Source organism: Apis florea, unplaced genomic scaffold (assembly GCF_048593485.1).
Source record: "Apis florea isolate Af1SG1 unplaced genomic scaffold, ASM4859348v1 contig_3203_pilon, whole genome shotgun sequence".
Classification (NCBI taxonomy): Eukaryota; Metazoa; Arthropoda; class Insecta; order Hymenoptera; family Apidae; genus Apis; species Apis florea.
Window position 1 is genome coordinate 7,961,848 of NW_028256723.1, and position 21,499 is coordinate 7,983,346.

At 29.1% G+C, this 21,499-nt stretch overlaps 1 protein-coding gene and 1 long non-coding RNA gene across 2 annotated transcripts in view; one reads left to right on the forward strand and one right to left on the reverse strand.

Moving 5' to 3' along the window:
- The window catches only part of SNF4Agamma (SNF4/AMP-activated protein kinase gamma subunit), a 97,729-nt gene that overhangs the window by 31,776 nt on the left and 44,454 nt on the right, over positions 1–21,499 (reverse strand). The window contains exon 9 of the mRNA XM_086910943.1: positions 2,377–2,510. Within this exon, the coding sequence (XP_086767069.1) occupies positions 2,377–2,510 (134 nt within the window). The remainder of the gene's footprint in view (positions 1–2,376; positions 2,511–21,499) is intronic.
- LOC147657244 (uncharacterized) lies at positions 7,007–8,272 on the forward strand. The gene is made up of 2 exons (XR_015292871.1): positions 7,007–7,703; positions 7,764–8,272. It is a non-coding gene; the product is annotated as an uncharacterized LOC147657244 (long non-coding RNA).

Below are 21,499 nucleotides of genomic sequence, written 5' to 3' on the forward strand. Positions count from 1 at the left end.
AGGGAAAGCATTTCAACGATGCTTAGATAATCGATATTCAATCACACTTGCGAAACAGCCTTTACGCGAACTGCTACAATGGCCGTTTTACCGCGAAACTTGGTGTTCGTTACGTAACTAATAAATTTTACGACAGAGGGATTTTCTCTTTTTTAAATATTTAAATCCAATTAAAAAATTATTGATCTTTTTTTTACTTTATGTCGAGGTATTTAATTGCTATTTTATTCATACCTTTAAATATTGTTATGGCCATTCTGATGGAAATCATTTTAATTAATATTTTCTTAGAAATTAAATTTCAATTCCTAAATTTTATAATTCAATCTTTATGGACAAATTATAAAAATAAATCTGTATACATATATCTTTGATTGCTATACATATTAAATGTTATTGTTCTCTCTACTTAACTTTCTATATGGTTATTTTTTTGTTAAAAAAAAAAAATGATTTCCAAGAATTTTAATCTAACAAACTACCTGAAATTATCTGAAAAAAATTACTTGTATTGAGATTGTAACATGCATACGACCTTTAGATACGTTCTCTGTACAGAAGTGTAACCGCTTTTTATCTTGTGCAGTCGTTCAACTATGGTAACTCTGGCGATAAGACTTCAGATAAGCTCAGGAGCATGTGCTCATAAATGTAACGTGAATAAGAGAAAGTACTAAAAATTAGAAATTTATTCTTAAAGAATCTTTCAAGAATTTTAAAAAAATAAGGAATTCGAAAAAAAAACTTAAAAATTGTTGAATGTAAAAAAAAAAAACATAAAGAAGAGAAAAAAATAGAAAAATAAAATTAAGAAGAAAAAGTGAAAAATAAGTTTTATATAACTCAATATTTTTTTTTTAAATCTACTTGTAAATGTATTTATCACTTTAACCTCGAATTTCATGCATTCTTGACAAAGATCCAAAAATACAACTTAACAAATCGTAAAAGTTTCGATTGTTAATCCGCGTTTAAATAATAGTAAAATTTCAATAAACAAATATGTTCCTTTATATGTTTTCGAATAAATTTGTTAGATTGGCAGAGTTTCGCGTCATGGCAAATAATTATCAATGTTTTTAAATTGATAATTATAAATTCTTTTATGTTGTATGAAAGCTTCATTGTGAAACAAGTTCAATAACCTATTTTCTAGTCATTATTAATAAAACAATGTTTCAATGATTGTAAATATAATAAAATTTTATATTTTATTTTCTATAATCATAATGTTGGAAATGATATTAAAAAAGAACATTTGGCGCCACCAAACAGCAAAATAAGAAAGAATGAAAACCAACAGCCAGTATGAGTTGATAATATAGAGAAAATGTTTTATCATGTAAAAAGCATTCTACATTTTCATCTTTACCGACTGCCAAACACATTTTACCGACTGTTACAACTGGGTCAATTCATTTGTATCTTTATTGATGAAAAAAGAAAATATGTAACGAATATTAATATTAATTAAAATCAAATTGAATTTATCATAATAATTTATAATTTGATACGTAAATAAAAAAGAATAACGTATTTTTACGGTATGAAAAAACCTATAAAAAGAATATCACTTCTTTTCTATGATTTGGCTGAATCTTTCTCTCTCTCTTATGTTTTCAGTTTTCATCATGACCTACATCCTCTTGCGTATCGTTAAATCGATATGTACAAACAGTATACATACAATAAATCGTTAGAAGAGCGAAAAAAATAAGTGGCTTGCATAAACATTTTGCTTATGTTTCATTTGTTATCGATTAAGAATTGTATTGTTATTCGTGAGAAAATCATAGAACAAAGATAATTCAGATATGCAACGCGATAAAAATATTACATATCGTCGAGTTGTACAAACAAGAAATATCTCGGAATTTGTGATAATTGATAAATGTGATGCATCATAAAGTTTACTGTCATCAAAGTCAACGACAAGAAAGTAAAAGAGATATTTATATACATATAACGTATTTATATTAATTATTTTAAGTAATGACTTATAAATACACAACAAAGTAAACAATAACTAAAAACATAAATATTGATTGTCAATATTTCAAAATCCTATTAAAAATACAAAAATCAATACAATTGAAATCAGTATTTAAATATGTATACATCTAATTGAAACATTTTTATTAACCCGATAAAATAAAAAATATGAAAATTAAATAAAATTATTTTTCAAAATTACTTTTACAATATATTCGTATGTTTCAGTTATATAGAACATCCTATATAATACTTGCTTTCAACGAAATTAAAAATAACGATATCTTATTAAATTTTTCAATATCCACGAACCATTATAGGACTGAAATATTTGCTAAATTTAAAAACCTTGGGCATAATCGAAAGTTAAAGTTTAATACTCACTCCTCTCGCATCTCGGAAGAGAATGGCGGCGTGCACAGGATCTAGGCAAGCATCTGAAGCTCTGTGAGGGACGGCAGGTGTACCCAAAGAAAACCTTCTGGCACCTGGATCCAAAGAACTCCTTCTAAGCGCTCCTATAATTTAAAATTCACAATTCATAATTAACATTTCATTTATCTAATGTAATGCAATTACTAATATTACAAAATCGAGTATCTGATATAAAAATGGTAATATATCTAGATTTTAATGATTTAGAAAGAAAAACAAATTTCAAAGAATGTCCAAATGATCATAACGTTTATATATAATTAATAATATCTATCATCATATTATTATAAAGTATTTATTTTAATATTTGACTTTAACAATATATAGGTTATAGTATTATTATTATTATCCTGCAAAATTTTACACTTAAATTATTACAGAAAATATTGTGACCCAATTCGTTTACATATTATATGGTTGGTAGATATGTAAATTGAGTTTATCGTAACCCATATGTAACTCATCGAATATCTGTTAGACATATTTTTTTCCTGACAAACTACATCCTCACCGGTTGACCATGATGGCAGTTAATTTGAACGGGAATTACAACACTGACCTTAACTCGTTACAATTTAACACAATTTATGAGCATACGTGCACAATCTTCCATGGGGTTACGTAAAATGTAATTCCTTATTTACATTTCAATTGCATCCACGTTCAAACCCGCTTATGTGTCTCCACGATTCATCTTATTATACTTTTCTAACCTCACTTTTTTTTATTCGAAATAAGTGTAATATTTTTAGAATAATTCATATTAAAGCTTTTAAAAATACTTTTCGATAAATGATATTAGAATTGTCCATTTTGATATAGAAAAAAAAAAAAAGTTTTTAAGCGTTTATCAATTATTAATATCATAACATAAATAGAATGCAAAAAGAAAATGATATATTAAGCATATATTAAACACTTGATGTTAATTATTTAACGTGAAACGAGTATTTTTTTAATTTTTTTAATATTAACACATTTGCGAATAAATTAATCATTCAAATTATATTTCAATACTGAAATTTTTTTAGTGTGATTCATATTTAAATAAATTATTTTTAAAATCATATATAATTTATTAATTTATATATTTTTGTAAATAACAACTCAACTTATTTTATTTATATAAAAAAAAAAAAAAGGAATCGGTTTAGTACGTACCTTTCTAATAGCGAAAGAAAGATCATTCTAACCTATGTATTCTTTACAAGAAAACAATAACCTTTCATGTGACACAAAGTATCTGATTTCTGTTTCGAGTTATATCACGTTTGCATTCCTCGTAACGCGAAAAACAAAAGATTCAAATTCTGCACGTTCTTGCAGTTTCGACGGTGTTAAGAACGTGAAGGTTTCCGACCATGTGTTCTGCAAAATAAACTTTTTCTCGGTTGAAGAACGTCAAACGTGTAGTATTACAGCGCCACGGTAGACCGGAATTTACTATCCAATTGCACGCTATCCTTCTTCGTTTTCATCGCATTCGAATATTTTATCGTGTACAAAAAATTGGCGTGTTTAAACAATTTATATGGTGAAATTCAATATGGAAAATAAATTTTTTGATGTTATCAATTAATTTATAAGAATATCGATATATTTTTCACACTGTCTTAATTTTCGCGTGAATTGTAAAGATTTGATTTTTCACAAGTACGTTCTCCTATTACACGTAGTATAGGAAAAAATTTTTGAAATAGGAAAAAAATATTGAGTTTGGAAATTTTTTTATTACACATTTTTACTACTCGCATTTATTCAGATGATATTTCATCTCATGATCATCTAATTGACATTCTCGATTAATTTTACCTTGAATAAATTTAACCTTTTTTGTCTTAATACTTTTCTTTTTATTTTTTTCGGGTATTAAATAATATTTGCATTTTATACGTGTTTATATTTTTTTAATTTTACATAAATGCATGAACATTCGCAATCCCTTGGCGATACACTTTTTTTGATCATGTTTTATCATGTGAAAAGGCCTAGTGAAATTATAGAGATAGAGATGATCAAACGATCGAAACTCTGCTTTTAAAGGTTACTTTTATTTGCTCTCAATTCTTACAGAGAGACGAAAAAAGAGCTGAAGCTGAGCTGAATGAAAAGAAAGCGAAAAGAAAGCGAAATGAATGCGGATAAAATTTTCAAATAATTCAAGTAAATCATTAAAATTTATTGTTTGATAAATATCATTCGCCCTCATTATTGCAAAGAATCTACTCGATTTCGGAGAGAAAAGAAGTCTGTAACTTTTATTAATTCAAGTGAAAGATCAAAATTATGAAACCGTTTCTTCTATCAAGAAAATGAATAGTGAAATTTTTCAGGATTTACGTATTCGAGAAATCGGTCTTTCCTATCATTGCTTGAATTATTGCCAAATCCTCGAAAGGTTAAATCTATCTGAAAGCTTCGAGAAAGAGAAAGAGAGAGAGATGGAGGAGTTTAATATCGTGATTATTTGCATTGTACTGTCAAGGTAAGAAATCTTGTTGAAACAATAGAATACAATAGAACACCCATTATTTCTTTCATCTCCATTTCTAAGCTTCTCCACCACCATTACGTTTCCCCCACTTCTCTAGTGACGGTTACTCGTAAAATTCGTTTTTCTCGTTGCAAAGATAGGCGACGACGTATAATGTATCCGCAGTTAATATTCGCTTCCTCAGCTTGAAACGATAGCCTTATATCCTCGGTTTATCATGATTGTTTATTTCTCTGGCGCATTCTCGTCTACGCAATGTCAATGACAGACGCCACGGATGACAGACTCTTCGTCAATGATAGGTCAAGAGAATATCGATATATTACACGATAAATAATGAGTCGTGAGATTTTCGACGAAAATCGCGCAGTCGTCCGTTATCATTTTTTTTTATCGTGGATATGGATTTGAAAATGAAATAGCGCGGAAATTTATGGAATAATTAAATAAATAAATAAATAAATAATTATACTTGGAATAATTTTAGGAATATATTAATAATATTACTGTTACATTCTAGCTACTAAAAAAATCACAAAAATTATGTGATGAAATCATATTAACCTGAATTTGATGATCGATTTTATACGAAAATTTTCGAATATTAAATTTTTCAAAAGATTGCGGTCGAAGAAGTTCAACTGATTAGAGCAGTGGCTCGAAAGTTGGGGAAGCTTGAGAATTCCGGGTGAATAGACAAATAGGTTAATTCTTTTTATTTTCATGAAATTTTCAGAACGTACTTCGATCATATAACTTTGTAGATTTAATTTTCTTCAAATTCTTTTCTTTTTTTTTTTAATTCTTCAGAATGCTACGAAAGAGAATTTTATAGGTTAAATTAAAATTGACAGCTTTGGCCCGATATATTATGAAGAAAGTTGATCTACGACCTGAACAAGCATCACTGATCAGCGTAATAATATAGATTGAAAATGAATTAATTTTTAAGACTATTTTAAAAAATTTTTCTTATTATCATTATTGTACAATTCGAGATAATTTAATATATTTAAAAAAAAATAGACACTTTTTGATTTATATTGATTTAATTCAAATACTTGGTATCAATTTTTTATATTTGCAATATTTTTGAGATAGAAAAGTGACCTTTAAATTTTACATATACTTTTTTTTATATCGAAACTTAATATTTTTTTATTCGGTGCAAATAATTTATTTCAGTTAATCAAATTTTTTTGGAGGTACATACATCATGCATATGATTTTGAAAAAATATCTTGAAAAAAGCAATTTTTTAAATTAAAACAGATTTCTACAATTATTATTTTTTTAAAAAAATGGAAAAAAAACCAAAGAGATTTTTTAAAAATTTCCATCATATTTTTGTACAGAAGCGTAAAAAAAAAAAATTTGAATTTATACAAATTTTTGGAAACAAATCACGATGGTTCACTTGTTTTTCGATATTGTGCCATGAATCGTTAAAAAAAAAAAAAAAAAAAAAAAAAAATTTCTAGTTATATTTTGCAATAAAAAATAAATTTTCGTAGAAACGTAGATATAATTATGTAATGTTGCATAATAAATTCATACAATATAGTCGATGATGTCACTCTAAGAAAGAGATGATGTTATGAAATATTTAGTCTTTTTTCTGTCCAAGACTCCCGGATTTATATTCCCTTTCGAGAGTCGCCACTTCTCAAATAGCTAAAAACAGAATCCTCTCTCTGCCTCCGCGTCAACATTCGCAAAACTTAGAAACTATTGACGTTAGAGCAAAGCTGTACATAAATAAGACTTCTGTTTTCGTGTAGAATTGGATAGAATTTAAAAAAAATTAGATCTGAGGATTTCTTTCAACTTTGAAACTTTCCAACAAATGTAAATTTTATTTTTAATATTTCTTACAACAATTCTTCGAAATTTTCAAATTTTCAAATTCTTTTATCCGAGTATTTTAAATAATTCAATTCCTATTTAAATTTCATTCATTCCCAAATCAATTCAAGTCTTTGATCAAATTTTCTATAAATTAATTTTCTATAAATAAATTTTTCACTTTCATACTTTCCGAGCGCGAATATTCTAAAAACATTCATCCAAAACCATTGACCGATCCTTAGCGACGACTTTACCTTATTAAACCTTTGACAACCGATCACAATGTGAAGTCGAGTCCATTGATGCGTCTATAGAATGCATTAATTATCATCATTTAAAGAAGCCAGTTGGTTTATTTTAAGCAAGGAGAATTCAACATCGACCTTGCGGATCGTCGAGTCGACTCGAAGGGAACTGCGTCAATGGACTCGTTGCAGCTGCAGCACGTAAGTAAACGGGCGAAGAACACACATACTTTGCGCGAATAAACCCAACAAACTATTAATTTTATTCCCCATATTCTGGAGATATTGTTGGAAATATTACGGAACAAGATCGACTCTCCCCGAATAACGAGAGTGAAACGATAATACTCGATGAAAAATGGCCGACAATAAGCCTGTAACGATGGATGGAAAATAATGCGTAATGGGAAAGATGAATAATGAATACACTGCGAAATTATTTTCCTCGAAACACATGTTTGTGATGTACAAACATGTATATATATACTCGTGGAAATATCTTTCGATCGATTCTGAAGGCCAAAACAAATACAAAAGTTGGTAATACGAAAATGTCGATCGTAAATTATCGCAAGTTACAAGCGACTGAAGTTTGCGTTGGGCGGGACGAGAGATAGAGATAGAGTAAGATTGCTATCTCTCTTACACTCTGTGCCTAGTTTCACTTGGACGAAAATTCAAACAACTTGGTGAGTAATACTTAACCGAGATTATTGTGTATCAATTTTTATACTTGTTTTGGTTTCTAGAAATCATCCATTTATTAATATACAGAGAAAAGATATATATGAATCTATATATTTGTGAATATTATATAAATATATAAATCAGTATACATATATGTGATTTCTATTAGGAAAATTCGAAGTTGATTATTCTGTTTGTTTGCTCGTCGAACGTGAATAAAATATATATGTAAATTTCATCATCAGATCATCAGAAAGATAAGTAAAGAAGATAAGAAGAAGAGATGTAAATTAATTTCCTGTGAAGATCATCTTACTAAAATAATAAAAATATTCTATGATAATATTTTTATATGCTATTTTAGTTTATAATTCTGAATTCAATTTCAAATTCCTTGTAGATAATTGTATGTTGTAGCAAAATCATAAAATCATTTTCATACTGCATTATAATAAAATCGAAAGATAGAACCTAACCTAACCTAATTTAGAGAATTCTCATAATATGTTTTTAAATTGTAATGTATGCAACTTGAACGAGATTAAATAACTAATAAATGCGAAAAAATGGATTTTTATCAATTTGTAACTGTAAAAAAAAAAAAAAAAAAAAAAAAAAAAAGCATCACTTGAAATGAATTTTCGAAAGTAGAAAGTGTTCGAAGTGGTTGGTCATACTTTCCAATATAAACTTCGAACATATTTTCTCGTATTTTCAATTTCTGCCTGATAAACACGTTAAATACGAAAAATTACAATTTTTCCACATAATAAAGAACGTGTTGTTAGATATAAATTGCACATTGAACAGTTAGCTGTCAGTTTTATGCGTTGTCTAACATTGAATCGCTTATTTATTCACTTTGATAAATTATTTATCCGATTTCGCGATTATGGAGAATCCTGAAACGCGTTTGATGTAGCATTTTCAAGCTTATACGAGCCATTAAACGTTTAAACGATGCATAAAATTACGTAAATGCTTAATCTTCCCTTTCAACAAATATATATTCGAAACGAATATCGCAAATATCGAGCCTTTCTCCGAATAAAAATTTTATCCATCATTTTCTCCTGTTTTCATTAATTTTTTCATTTTTTTTTCGATAACATATTTATCGAACATATGATTCTGAATAATTTTTCAGTCCTCGAGTTATATATTGCAAAAATACATTACACACGATATTTTTTTTAATATTTGATACGCGTGAAATTAAGATTAGGTTAAGCTTTAGATTATTAAGCAAAAATATATTTTCAACGTTTATGAAATTGCATTTGATGCGAAATTAGGATTAAGTTAGGTTAGGTTTTATAATATTAGTCGAAATCTAACATACACACACATGCACGAAGTTTTCATTCGAAGAATCCACGTTTATAGGTACTTTTATTTATAGGCACTATAAACAAAAAGTAAGGTTAGGTTTGAATTAGTTCATTATTCCGTCGTCACGAGGCGCGTGCAATCGCAAATGCTAATGCGTTGCCACGATTGTGCATAGAATTTTGCATCGATATCGAATATGCCGAATTATTATATATATAAAAAAAAAAAAGTTAGTTCAGAATATTAAGAACATATTTCAAGGTCATCAAAAAAAGAAATAAACATTTCTTTCGCGAATAATTATCATCCCGGGATACGTAATTTTTAACATTTACATTTACGTACACGCGATGTACAATTTAAAATAACATCGTGACAAGATTATTATATATCAGATTACATCATCGTTAAAACCGTATAATAAAGTAATTTTAAAACTCGCTTATGCACTTGGACGACCGATAATACAGGATGATAAAATCTTATAAGCAACCAAGTTTCAAATTCCGCAACTACACTTGTTATATAGTGGATTAGTTATACAATCGGGTCAAGGTGGTTCTCGCGTTTCTTTCAATGGTGAACTGAACTCGACGAAGGTTGAACTTGGAGAACAAAATGTTACGTAAAGTCATTCACTGAGCCAAAAATAGAAGCAGGCTACCACCGTTGAAGTACACAGCGTCAGAAATAACCGTTAAATGCTAAGAGGATGTCCGGGAATAAATTTCAATGAATATTAAATTCAAGGAAGATCGTCCTTGACCATGATCATATTTACGACATTGTTATTTATCGTTGCGTTGCCCAATTTTGTTAGAGTGAGAAAGAGAAGGAGCGAGCGAGCGAGCGAGCGAGCGAGAGAGAGAGAGAGACGCGCGCGCATGCGCATAAGAAGGCTACACACGAAATATAAAAGAGGAAGATTGCGTGTTTACAGTTACCATATTATTACAATGTAAAAATAAAGTCAACGATATTATATTGGGTTGTTTGTAAGGTAAAGTTTTTGGCACGTATCGAATATCACGCATTCAATCCGGAGAGAGAGCTTATTTATTATTAAACTTCTGCCGAATAATAGAATTCTGGTTTCAAGTAAATCTCATTCGAGAAAGAACAGAATTCAAACTTAAATTTTTATTGATCTTGATGATCGAAAATCGAGAAGATTTATAAAAAAAAAAAAAATCAAAAAACTCCATCTAATTTAAATCTACCTAATTCACATTTTAAAAATATAACATGTAATTTAAAAATATTTTAATCCAAGTTAAATCTCGATAAAATTCTTCGATGCAAATATTTACCAAACGTATTTCAATCGTCTCAATGAGAGAGAGAAAAAAAAAAAAAAATCAAATTGACAGCCCGAACACACATTTCTCATTATTATTCTGTTACCTTGCCTGAGAATGCTTTCGTAAATTCTGTAAGTTGTCTCGCAATCGGCATCCCTTAGACTGGGATACCTCACACCCCCGTCCAAACTCTGGCTCCTGTTCCTGAAGTCCTCCTCCTTCTTCCTAGGCGGATCCTGGCACTCGCTCTGCCGCCTAATGTGGCCCAACCTCCTTCCAAAATGGCGTATCATCTCTTGAATGCTGTAGTGATGGTGATCCTTCTGATGATGGTGCTTCTCGTGATCCCCGCTCGGGCTTGGCAACGTGGGCGACGCTCTTCCACTGCTCGTCAAATGGTGTTGTTGTTGTTGTTGTTGTTGTTGTTGCGGGTGCAGCTGGTGATGGGCATGATAAAGGGGATGATGATGATGATGATGATGGTGATGATGAAGCTGATGATGATGATGGCTGCTGCCGTGGATCGTGTGGTACACAGAGTGGTGAGCACCGTGATGATGTGACGAGGAGCTGTGATTGGAAGAATTCGAGCCGTGAGACGAGCCGTAGGACGTCGAGGAACCGTAAGAATAGGTCGAGCTCACTGAACCTCTCGATATTCGTTTCTGGATATTTTTGTGGTTCAACAACTCCTGGAGGATCTTCGTGTCGTGGTGTCTGCTCATCGTGTCCGACGCGGAGGAACTTTTGTTGTTGTCCTGGTGAGGATGATGGTGGATCATCCTTGTGTCACCGTTATGAGAGTTGTGGTGAGAGAGTAGGTGACTTATCCCGTGCATCTTTTATTTTTTCCTTTTTATTCTCGATTCGATCGAAGTGGAGATTTCAAATTTTGGACGAAGAGCAATCTTTTCTCGAAAGTTTCGGTCCTCGAGGATCGGTCGTTGTTGATCGTTAATGTATCGAGGGAGATGATAATGCGCGTTTCGGTAACACTGCGACAGATAATTAAATATTACGTTTAAATGGAATAAAAGAGGACGGATGATTTGAGAGAGACACGTGGACATTATCGATATTTTGTTTTTTTTTTTTTTTTTGAAAAGAAAAAGAAAAAATTATTAAGGGAATGAAATGGAAGAGATAAAATGGAATTAATATTGCTTCACTTCGAAAGTTAAATTCATTGGCTAAATTTATCAAAGGTTCGAACTCTTAATAAAAATTGCATGCAAAAATGTAAATTACAAATTTGCATGAAACAATCGACGAAAATTTTATGAATTAATAGATTTCTATCTTCGAAGAGATGGTTCGAAATTTAGATTGGCGCGTACGAGTGAATCAATTTCTGGCAACGTGGGAAGCGATGCGTCGTTTTCTATAAACAACCAACTTCGTGAAACAGCCACGTGATACGGCGACATTGCGCGAAACTTTGGCATAATTGCAGAATTACGGATGTGTTTAAACGATACTTGGATTTTTAAGCGTTTAGCTTAAGTTCGTTTCGCTACTTTTCCCCTGTATATTATTTGCATTATTTATAACTTTCTAAAGTTATAAAAGAAGAGAGAATGGAAAATTAAATTTCAAATTTCTTCCAATCAAAATAGGAAAGCAACTGAATATACAACGATAAATTATCCGATTTAATTCTTCCGTCCTAGAAGCAAGACCATTTACTTCAATTAAAATCGATCGTTAAGTGTCTAACGAGAGGCTCATTGAACCTTGTTACCAGCTAAACTTTATCGTTGATTGTTCAAGATTTAAAGTTGGAAACAGATCCAATCTAAACAAGGAATAAATAAGTGAACTAAATATACATTAAAGAATTTTTTGCGTATTAATAATTTTATGAAAAAAAAAAAAAGAATTATTCAATTCGATTATTTATAATCTATGATAAATTAACAAAAAAAGTTGGATAATTGCAGAACGATCTATGACGCGGTCAGCCTAACCTAATCTAAATATACGCAATGAAATATCTTCGTTTCGACTTTCGTCCTTTTTTCTCTTTCTATACTTTCCTATGAAATACAAGAAGAACTTTAACAATATTGGAAATACGAATCGATTCCAATATTACTTCGTAACTATCTGGATTAAGTTCTAATTTTCGAAGAAATATACTTTACTATATCGTATCTTTGAGATGGCCAAAAAATCTTTTTGGAAAGTGCAAAAATCAACGTAAACGATACGCTTTCAAGATGCGACAGTTTGTACCAGTATTTCACGGTCCCATGAATACGGATAAATGGTTTAACGGTCATCGTAGTTCTCGCTACCGAATGCGAAGGCTGCGCATGCGCATTTCTTTATGTACATATTATATACGTGCACGCGTGAAACTAGTATAATAAGAACACATTAGGAAAGTAAGAGTGTTTTTGTTCTGTCTAATAGAATTTTAAAATTATGACGGTTCATTCAATATATCATTCTCGTCTTTTCTTTAATTATTATTTTTTTTTTTGTACTTTGTTTTCGATCTTCAATAAAGTTATCCCTGATCTATTTATTTCTCAAACAAAATTGGCTTTCACGATATCAAATCATTTATAATATTTTGTTAGAAAATATCTTTTCAGTTTCAAGATGTTTAAGCGGTATACATACATAAATGTATTACCTTCGAGCGAGAGAAGTTAAATTAGAATTCAGAAGGAAGCATTTAGCACACGCGATTGATTGCGAGATTAGAGGAAGTAATCAGAGTAACTGATTACTATATGTTGTTTCTACTGAGAATGATCCGATTTTCCTATTACTTAAAAACAAATTCATCGATAATTGCTTCAACGATATTGTAATTAATTTCGTTTCAACTTAATTTAAAATATTATCGTTTCTAATTTAAGCCATGTAAAATTAAAAAAAAAAATTTCCATTTTCACTTCTATTATATTATAAAAAATTTCTCTACGTCAAATCTTTCTATGAAAAGAGATATATATTCTCTTAAAAAACGCGCTATAAGCGAGCCTTCAATTTTATTTTAAAGAACAGTTTACGATAAAAATCGATTTAATTTCGAATCGTTCAATCGTTCATGCTCTTCCAGTTTCACCGCTATCAGGAAGTTGAAATCATGCTACTAGCCTTCCGGCTATACACTTGAAAATGTCCCGATTTTGACAACGAGGTCGTCGATGTGGCAAATTTCGGGGTCGTGGCAGAGAAACTGGGTCATATCGATTGACTGTCTCCCTATTCTAAAGGAGTGCGCGCTCAAAGGAATTATTATAGTTCTCTTCTTTCACTCCTTTATCTAACAAGAGGAAGGAAAATTGGCGGTTGGAACTAAGACAAGAAACTTGGGCAACAATAATATCAACTCGTATCATTATTTCACTTCCTGTCCTTTTTTTCATTTTTCATCTAATCATATTTCGAAACTTAATCTTTCGAAAAAAAAAAAAAAAAAAAATTAAAAATAATTTTTCTATAACATATATAAACTTCAATACTTATTTAATCTAATTTTAATTTTTTCGTTTATATTTAATAATTTGATATTATTTTTGAATTTTTGCCTCTTTTTAACAATAAATGAAATTAACAAAAAAAATTAACAATAAAATGAAGAGAGAAGAGATATTATTTAAAATATAAATTCAATTTATCTAATTTTTCGGAAAAATGGAAATGGCAGAATATGTATAAAAGTTTGATAAAACTTTTTTATGTAATATTTTAAAATAATAGATGACGTCTGCAGAATCATTGTTTTCCCAATCACGCATAGCACTTTTAACGGAAATCATTGTTTTGCATATCATTGATAGAAGTGATGCATTGAAAAAAATTACACACGATTGAAACGATGATGACACATAAATAACGATACTTATCAATTTTCAATGATATTGCTATCTCATTTTAAATCTATTTTTAATCGATTTACACGTTTTAATGGGAAGAAAGATTATATTGTTAAAATAAATTTTACTAAAAAAAATTATCAGGAAAGTAATAATGATAAATTTAAATCTATATATAAAATTTAAAAAAAAAAAAAAATTAAATTTTAACATTAGATTTTAATATTAAATATTATTATGTACCCAAAATGTATCGTAAATACGTTTTTGCATTTTATTTAATAATGTCAATTAAAAAAAAGTTATATAAAAAAATGTTAATATTGATAACGATTTAGATAATGAATAATCTACGCTTTTAATGCAAAAATAGAATATTTCTAAACACATATGTTCATCTGTCCTCTATATTTCTATATTTTCAATTATTTTACGTATATTCTTTTCGAACATTCTCTTCTCGAAATCAACTTTGATTTCAATGCAATTTCGATAGAATTTACGCGTCAAAGACAATAACTTTTTTCGCTGCAATTACTTCTAAAATTATCTGAGAGAAATTCATTGGAAAACTTTAAAAAGTTTTAGAAAAATAAACATAGGATTATCAACGATATAATTGAAAAATAAAATTGAAAAACAAAATAATATCTTATATTCTCAGACATTGTTTATTTTGCTCGACGACGATTTTATCGAAACTAATTACTTCTTACATTATTTTTTCACTACTATCAATCCACAGTTTTATCACGCGTGTAAGAAATCAAGCAAAACAAATTTCTCGTATAAAAGTTTATCCGAACAAGAATAAGAAAAAAATGTACAACAATTATTCTCTTGTCCAATTACTTTCACCGGTGATTGGTTCAACGGTGAGAAAAGGGATCTTTAAGACGACAACAAACAATTCATAATATCTTAAAAACAAGAGAGAAATTTCTCCTAGTAAAGGTCAAACTCAAAGTCATTGTCATTAACATGAAAAATTATATCAAAGGGGATCTATAAATATGTTTTAGATTATCAACTCATATATTTCATCGGTTTTATTGCGGAGGTTCACCGAATCGACCTTTAAAATGTCAAACACAATGTGATTATGCTGTGAAACGTTACCGACAGAGTAATACACTTTCTCTCTAAATACGTTAATTACGATTCGACATTGAACGTTGAAATCTATCTTACACTCGCGTCCACTCTACGGAAACATCGTATATACCGATCGAAATTAAGTTACCGCTTTTAACGATAGCTATCATCGTCCACGATATTGGGTGCGTGTGTTCGATAGAAGTGAATGCAGAAAATGTTTATATTTACAGAGTGTGTTACTTAACATGCTCACTGTCTATTGGATTTCCGTTATTTGTGATATGGTGTGATATTATCGCTGAGAGTTTCTGATTCAATAATTAAATCTTAATTAAAATGATGCTCTCTTCAAAATTTAATCGCTTCTAGATAATACAGATAATGCAGAATATAGTGTTTTTTATACGTACGAATGTATACTTTATATACTGTAATTAAATTTGACTTTGAAATGTTTTTGAGAAAAAGACTTAAAACTTTTATCTTATAGAGATATAATAAAAATTTAATTATTTCACGATTTTTTTCTAATTTTCAAATATTAATTAAGCTGTTTAATCCAGTCCAAGTATTGTATAGATAAGCATGCAAAATAGAACAAAATAGAATATTTTTAATACCCATTATACACTAATCTCTTTGCAAGAGCAGTTCACGGCACGTCGCAATATCATCCAAAACAATCGTTTTTCTTTCTTTCTTAACCTGCACTACCGACGCGACAGCATTTCTATTTTAGAGAGCTCGAACATTTTTCGACTCGCGTAGTTATGTCTTGACAACTTGTAATTCATATGTCATCGTATCTTCGACTGTTTATTAACACTTTATCTTCGGAGCGCTTTTCTTATTAACAATAGCCTATTATTAAATGTGATATCGTCTAGTATGTTTACGCGTCACTTTGCACGAGCCAAAATGTATTTCAATATTTAAATTTCATTCATTGTGAAATGTAAATGTGCACAACAATGTGACCATGATGATGAAAGAAACAGAAATTTATTTTTTCGAATTTGGCGAATAATTTATATAAAGTGTTAATATATTCGTGATACGTTCTTCTTTGAAGAATTTATTTTAGAAAACTAAAACGAATATAAAACTTGATACGTCGGTTGAGACTTGTTTATTAATTTACCGAGCATAATATAAATTTGCGCGTAGAAATGAAAGAGTAAGAAAACATGGCGTTGCGACAGTGCGACAGAGATGGAACTCTTATCTTCATTTCTCTTCATCTAACGTAAATTTCAATTGCTCATAACGTAAAAAAGTAAAACTAAAACGATATTTTCTTACTATTTTGTATATACCAATTTTTGTTTTTATTTTGGCCTGCAATTGATCTTATCTCACGTATTGAACTGAAATTTGTATTTACTTTTATTTAATTTATTTTATTACAAAACTACTTACAATAGCATAAATTATGAATAGAGATATTAATGTTTTTTTTCGAAGATGCACAACTTTTTTCTACATACAATGATCATCCAATAAATGTTATTATTGCAATTTTTAATAAATCATATAACAAACTAGTTCAACATATTGAGATAATATTAATAATATTTTTAATAGTCACATATTAACGTTATTACATTATATTTATGAATTATTTTTGCTTTAGAATTTAAAAATTGTAAAAAGTAAAATTTTACTTAAATTAAAATAACAAACACAAAAAAAAAAAATTTTAATATCGCGTAAATCAAATTGAAAAATGTCTATATTTACAACATTTACAATAATATGAATATGATTATTTAGAATCGATCCAATTAACAACAAGGCTTTGCAAACAATAATATGCAAATTTGTATAACATTTATACGAAACAAACATGTTTACAATCGGTCGAATGAACTTTGTTTCAGTTTTTTAAATTAAATTTTATCATTTTCATTTTTTAAGTTATGTAATAAATAATATTACATAACGCAATGAAACATATGTTTCTAACTAATTTAATATTCATTGTGTACTTGAAATATACGTGTAGATATATATATATGCCGTTTGTTTTAATAAAACAAAAGTTTTAAAGTTTTACGCATTAACATTCGATGTAATAAAAAAAGATAATAAATAATTTATGCAAAACTATTTTGTTGCATATGTAAATTAATAAACTGCAGATGGAATATTTAAACAAAAATGTATAATGTAACAAAATGCATATAATAAAATGCAAAGATTACACAAAATAAAATATTATGTTTAAAGATATATATATATAAATATAAAACAGATTTTTCTTCAAGTTTCTATTTTTCTAGTTTGAAAAAAATTTACCATCAAATTGCATTTTAATTTGACATAATGCAAAAATATTAATATTAATAATATTAAAAAGAAAAAAAAAATACCTTGATTTAAATATTACCAAATATCATTATTGATGTTAAATTTAACTTTTTTAAAGTAAAAATACATGTCAAGGTATTCTTTTCCATTACTTGGTTAAACAATGTTTTCCTTCATTTGCAAGTTAACAAGCTGACTGATTCGCAAAATAACAACACAATGTTTGTATTTCTACGTGTAAATGAAAATGTATCGCTAGCGAGCAAGTCGTCTTCAAGAAACAAAAATATACGAATACTCCAGTGGATACGAGTAAAGCTTCGTTTCTATTCGACTGAAATACTATACTATAGAGCGATGGGCTCAAAATAAATTTCTTCTTCTTTTAATATTTAAATACACCATATTAAAAAAAAATATTCATTTATTAACGATTACACCTCGACAAAAATATTTTAATGAATATTTATTACTAAGAAACTGGAATTCCCAACACTTATACTTATTTTCAAGGGAACCAAGACTGAAAATCCGTTGCACATGTATGTAGTTACAGTTAGAACACGATAAGATACTTTGTAACACTCGAGTTACATGATACATCTAATTATCATGAATATGCAACGAATTGTTCTATCACTGAAACCTCGCACCTCGTCAACTGGCAATAATTTTACGATTGTGCTGCATTTTTATTCATCGAAATTGCAAAATTCTGTATAATTCGTTATTATTACATTATAACAAAACACCTATATATAGAACTACATAACAGATTATATAGAAAATATGATGAAATTCGTCATTATCAATTTAGTATTGATAAAAAAAAATCCGTAGAAGAAATCTGATTGGTCAGAATGGAAGAGGAATGTTTACTCTCACACGCATTTTTATTTCCAGCTTGTTATTTGTCAACACGTACTGACCTGACTGGGATAGAAAAAGACAATAAAATCTAGTGAAACGATAAGATGAAAAAATCTCTCTAATGACTTTGTGATTGAAAATAATTAATTATCTTATAATGGAATTTCTTTTTATCCACTGGAATATTCAAGCGAAAGCTATAGTGTGTGATATTAGGAGGCTCCAACGCATGGTCTCGAACAGCATCAAGAGTGGGGATAAATGTTCCTTTCTTCGTTCCGCAAAGTATCTCTTTTGTGCCGTTCTTTTCACCAGTGAACAGTACACATGTGTGCTAATAACCTATTCTTTTGCTCTCTGAATTTTAAAGATTTTTGCTTCAGAACACGATTAATAACACGCAGAATAATACATTTTCGAGAAGATTGAGAAGAAAGAGAAAAAGGAGAATGAAAATGATTCGAATATATTGCTATATTAAGAATTACGGATCGTTGATATCTGGAAGTTGTAACTCTGGTATTACATAACACTGTTAACTAATGCGAGTAACGCTAAGACATCGGGAGAAAATCGATTAAAACGATCGAATTGTATTTGAAACGTTGAATCTTTTTTTTTTTTTTTTTTCAAATCTTGATGAAACAAGATTATATCTATTTTTATATATTTTTTTTAATTCAATATCACATATACGATTTCAATATTGATAAGTTGAAATGTATTCTTATAATGATAATATTATCACGATTTTAAAAATATTCGTTTATTTTATTGAATACATGCCACATGTATGTATACGTATAGTACACACATATTGATTATAGCGCATTATTAACTGCAGTGAAGTGATGCAGCACACAATGACTACGTCGAAGGGCCAATTCTTTTTCAGACTTGGAAATTCGATATCATAGCAGGATATATAACGAAGTATTACGTCACGAAGACTTTGAGATGTGGATTACAAGCAAGATTCCTTGCAACGAATTGTAATTCGATTTAAAAGAATAGTATATATAAATAGTATATATATATATAATATGATGTTTATTTCGAAATATACGAGGATCTAGCTAATAAGATAGAGCATTAATGGGATTTTCGAAGCTTCCACTGATATTGCACAACTCGTGTCAAGTATTATATCAAAATTTGACACGAAAATAATAGTTTTTTAGTATTCACTGTACTTTATAAATTTCTGTAAATTCGTTAAATATAATACTTGTTATCCAATCCTTTGTAGATACATATTTCTTGTTTCGTTTAAAATGTGCTGTCGAAAATAATTAAATCGTTAAATTATTGATGATGTTTCATTTCGTGTGGCCTCGTTAAACGATGTAATTATTAATAGTTTATACATTCCAATGAGCAATATCGTAAACAAAATGACAGGTAATAAATATGATATTTATGTGCGAAACCAATGAAAGGTTCGTAATAAATCATGTAAAAAACAAATATATGTAATCACGCTTCATATAATAAATATATTAATAAATATATATATTTCACATTCCATTCAAACCATGAAATTTTAAAAAGATATTTTTGTTCTCATTGTTATGAATGTAATACTGATGAACACAAAAATTCTAATAATATAATATTAATAATAAGAAAAAAAAAAAGGAAAAAAAGAAATCATCTATTTTGCATCTACTGAATAAATGTTTAAAGACTGTAAATGATAATGTACATGTGAAAATAAATCTTTCACGCTCTTTCATAAAATATTTACTTTACCATCGATACGTAATAGCATAAAAAAGCATTTTCTTCGCGAGTAAGCAGCTATAAGCTATGAATTATTCGAGAGTGTAGAGAGGTTAAGTTAGAAACTTATATAAATGCTGCCCTCTCAACGTAGACACGTGAAACAATGAAAATCGATATATAATATGATTTTAATATCACGAAAGGAATGTGTATCCATAGACAAGTGTTTTAACATTACATCTTCTCCCAAAACACGTTTCCGGTTTCGAACATCGATTCTATCGACATGTGGATCTTGGAACCGGTTCTTCAAGGTCGATGAAGACCCGTCAGTACTACTACTGCATTTCCAGTTGTGGTGAAGCGTTTACCATACTACTTAAGAAGCGTGTATTACTTCGACGATCGACCTACATATCTAAAAGTATGTAAATTATGTTTCACGAATAATCGAAAGTATTACTTGAAAACCGGTTATTACATCATAAGTTTTTCTCTCGGGTAGAAGATTTGGCTTCCCTTTGAAAAAATTTTTTTTTAAATTATATTTAAAGTTAAATCTATCGTCGTTATTATTAACACGTTAATTTAATTTTAATTAATTTTTTATCAACTCATTTCCAATTCATACGTGAAATATATCAGTATGCTTAATATTGTTATTTAATATATATATATATTTAATTTCTAAAAAATGGAAGCAACACAATAACAATAAATATTTTCCATTTTTAACTTAACGATATAATGGAAGATGGAAGAAAATTGAAAAATCTAGAGATTCGATTAAAATCATAAACAAGGGAAAGTATGAAAATTAAGAAAATAATCATATCTTCGACTATGCACAAATTTAATTACAAGCATCCTTTTATCCTCGACTACATCATAATAAGAACGGGAGCAGAAGATTAAGGAAAAGAAAGCATCCATGAGAAAAGGGTCCGTCCTGTTTACGACGAGGGGAATCTTGTGTACCGTGTGACCTTGTCCTATCCTTGAAACACTACTATGTTCTGAGGAGTTGACAGAATAGAGGAACTCGTCTCCTATTGGTTACTTACACATTGCGCACGCCACACACCGATGAACCAGTGTCGCCACTCGTCCGTAAGTGTTATCTACTGGTGGTAGTGCGAACGTGTGTTCCTACTCTTCTCTTGTATCTGGTCTTTGTTCAAAAAATGCTAACTAGTAAAATTTCACATCTAGCGAAATATAGTTCAAGATGATTGTTCCTTGGAAATTATAAATTACAAGAGTTTGTGTGTCCAATCGTTAAGAATCGCTTTTACACGAAATACTTCGTTTCTATATACGTATGTAAAA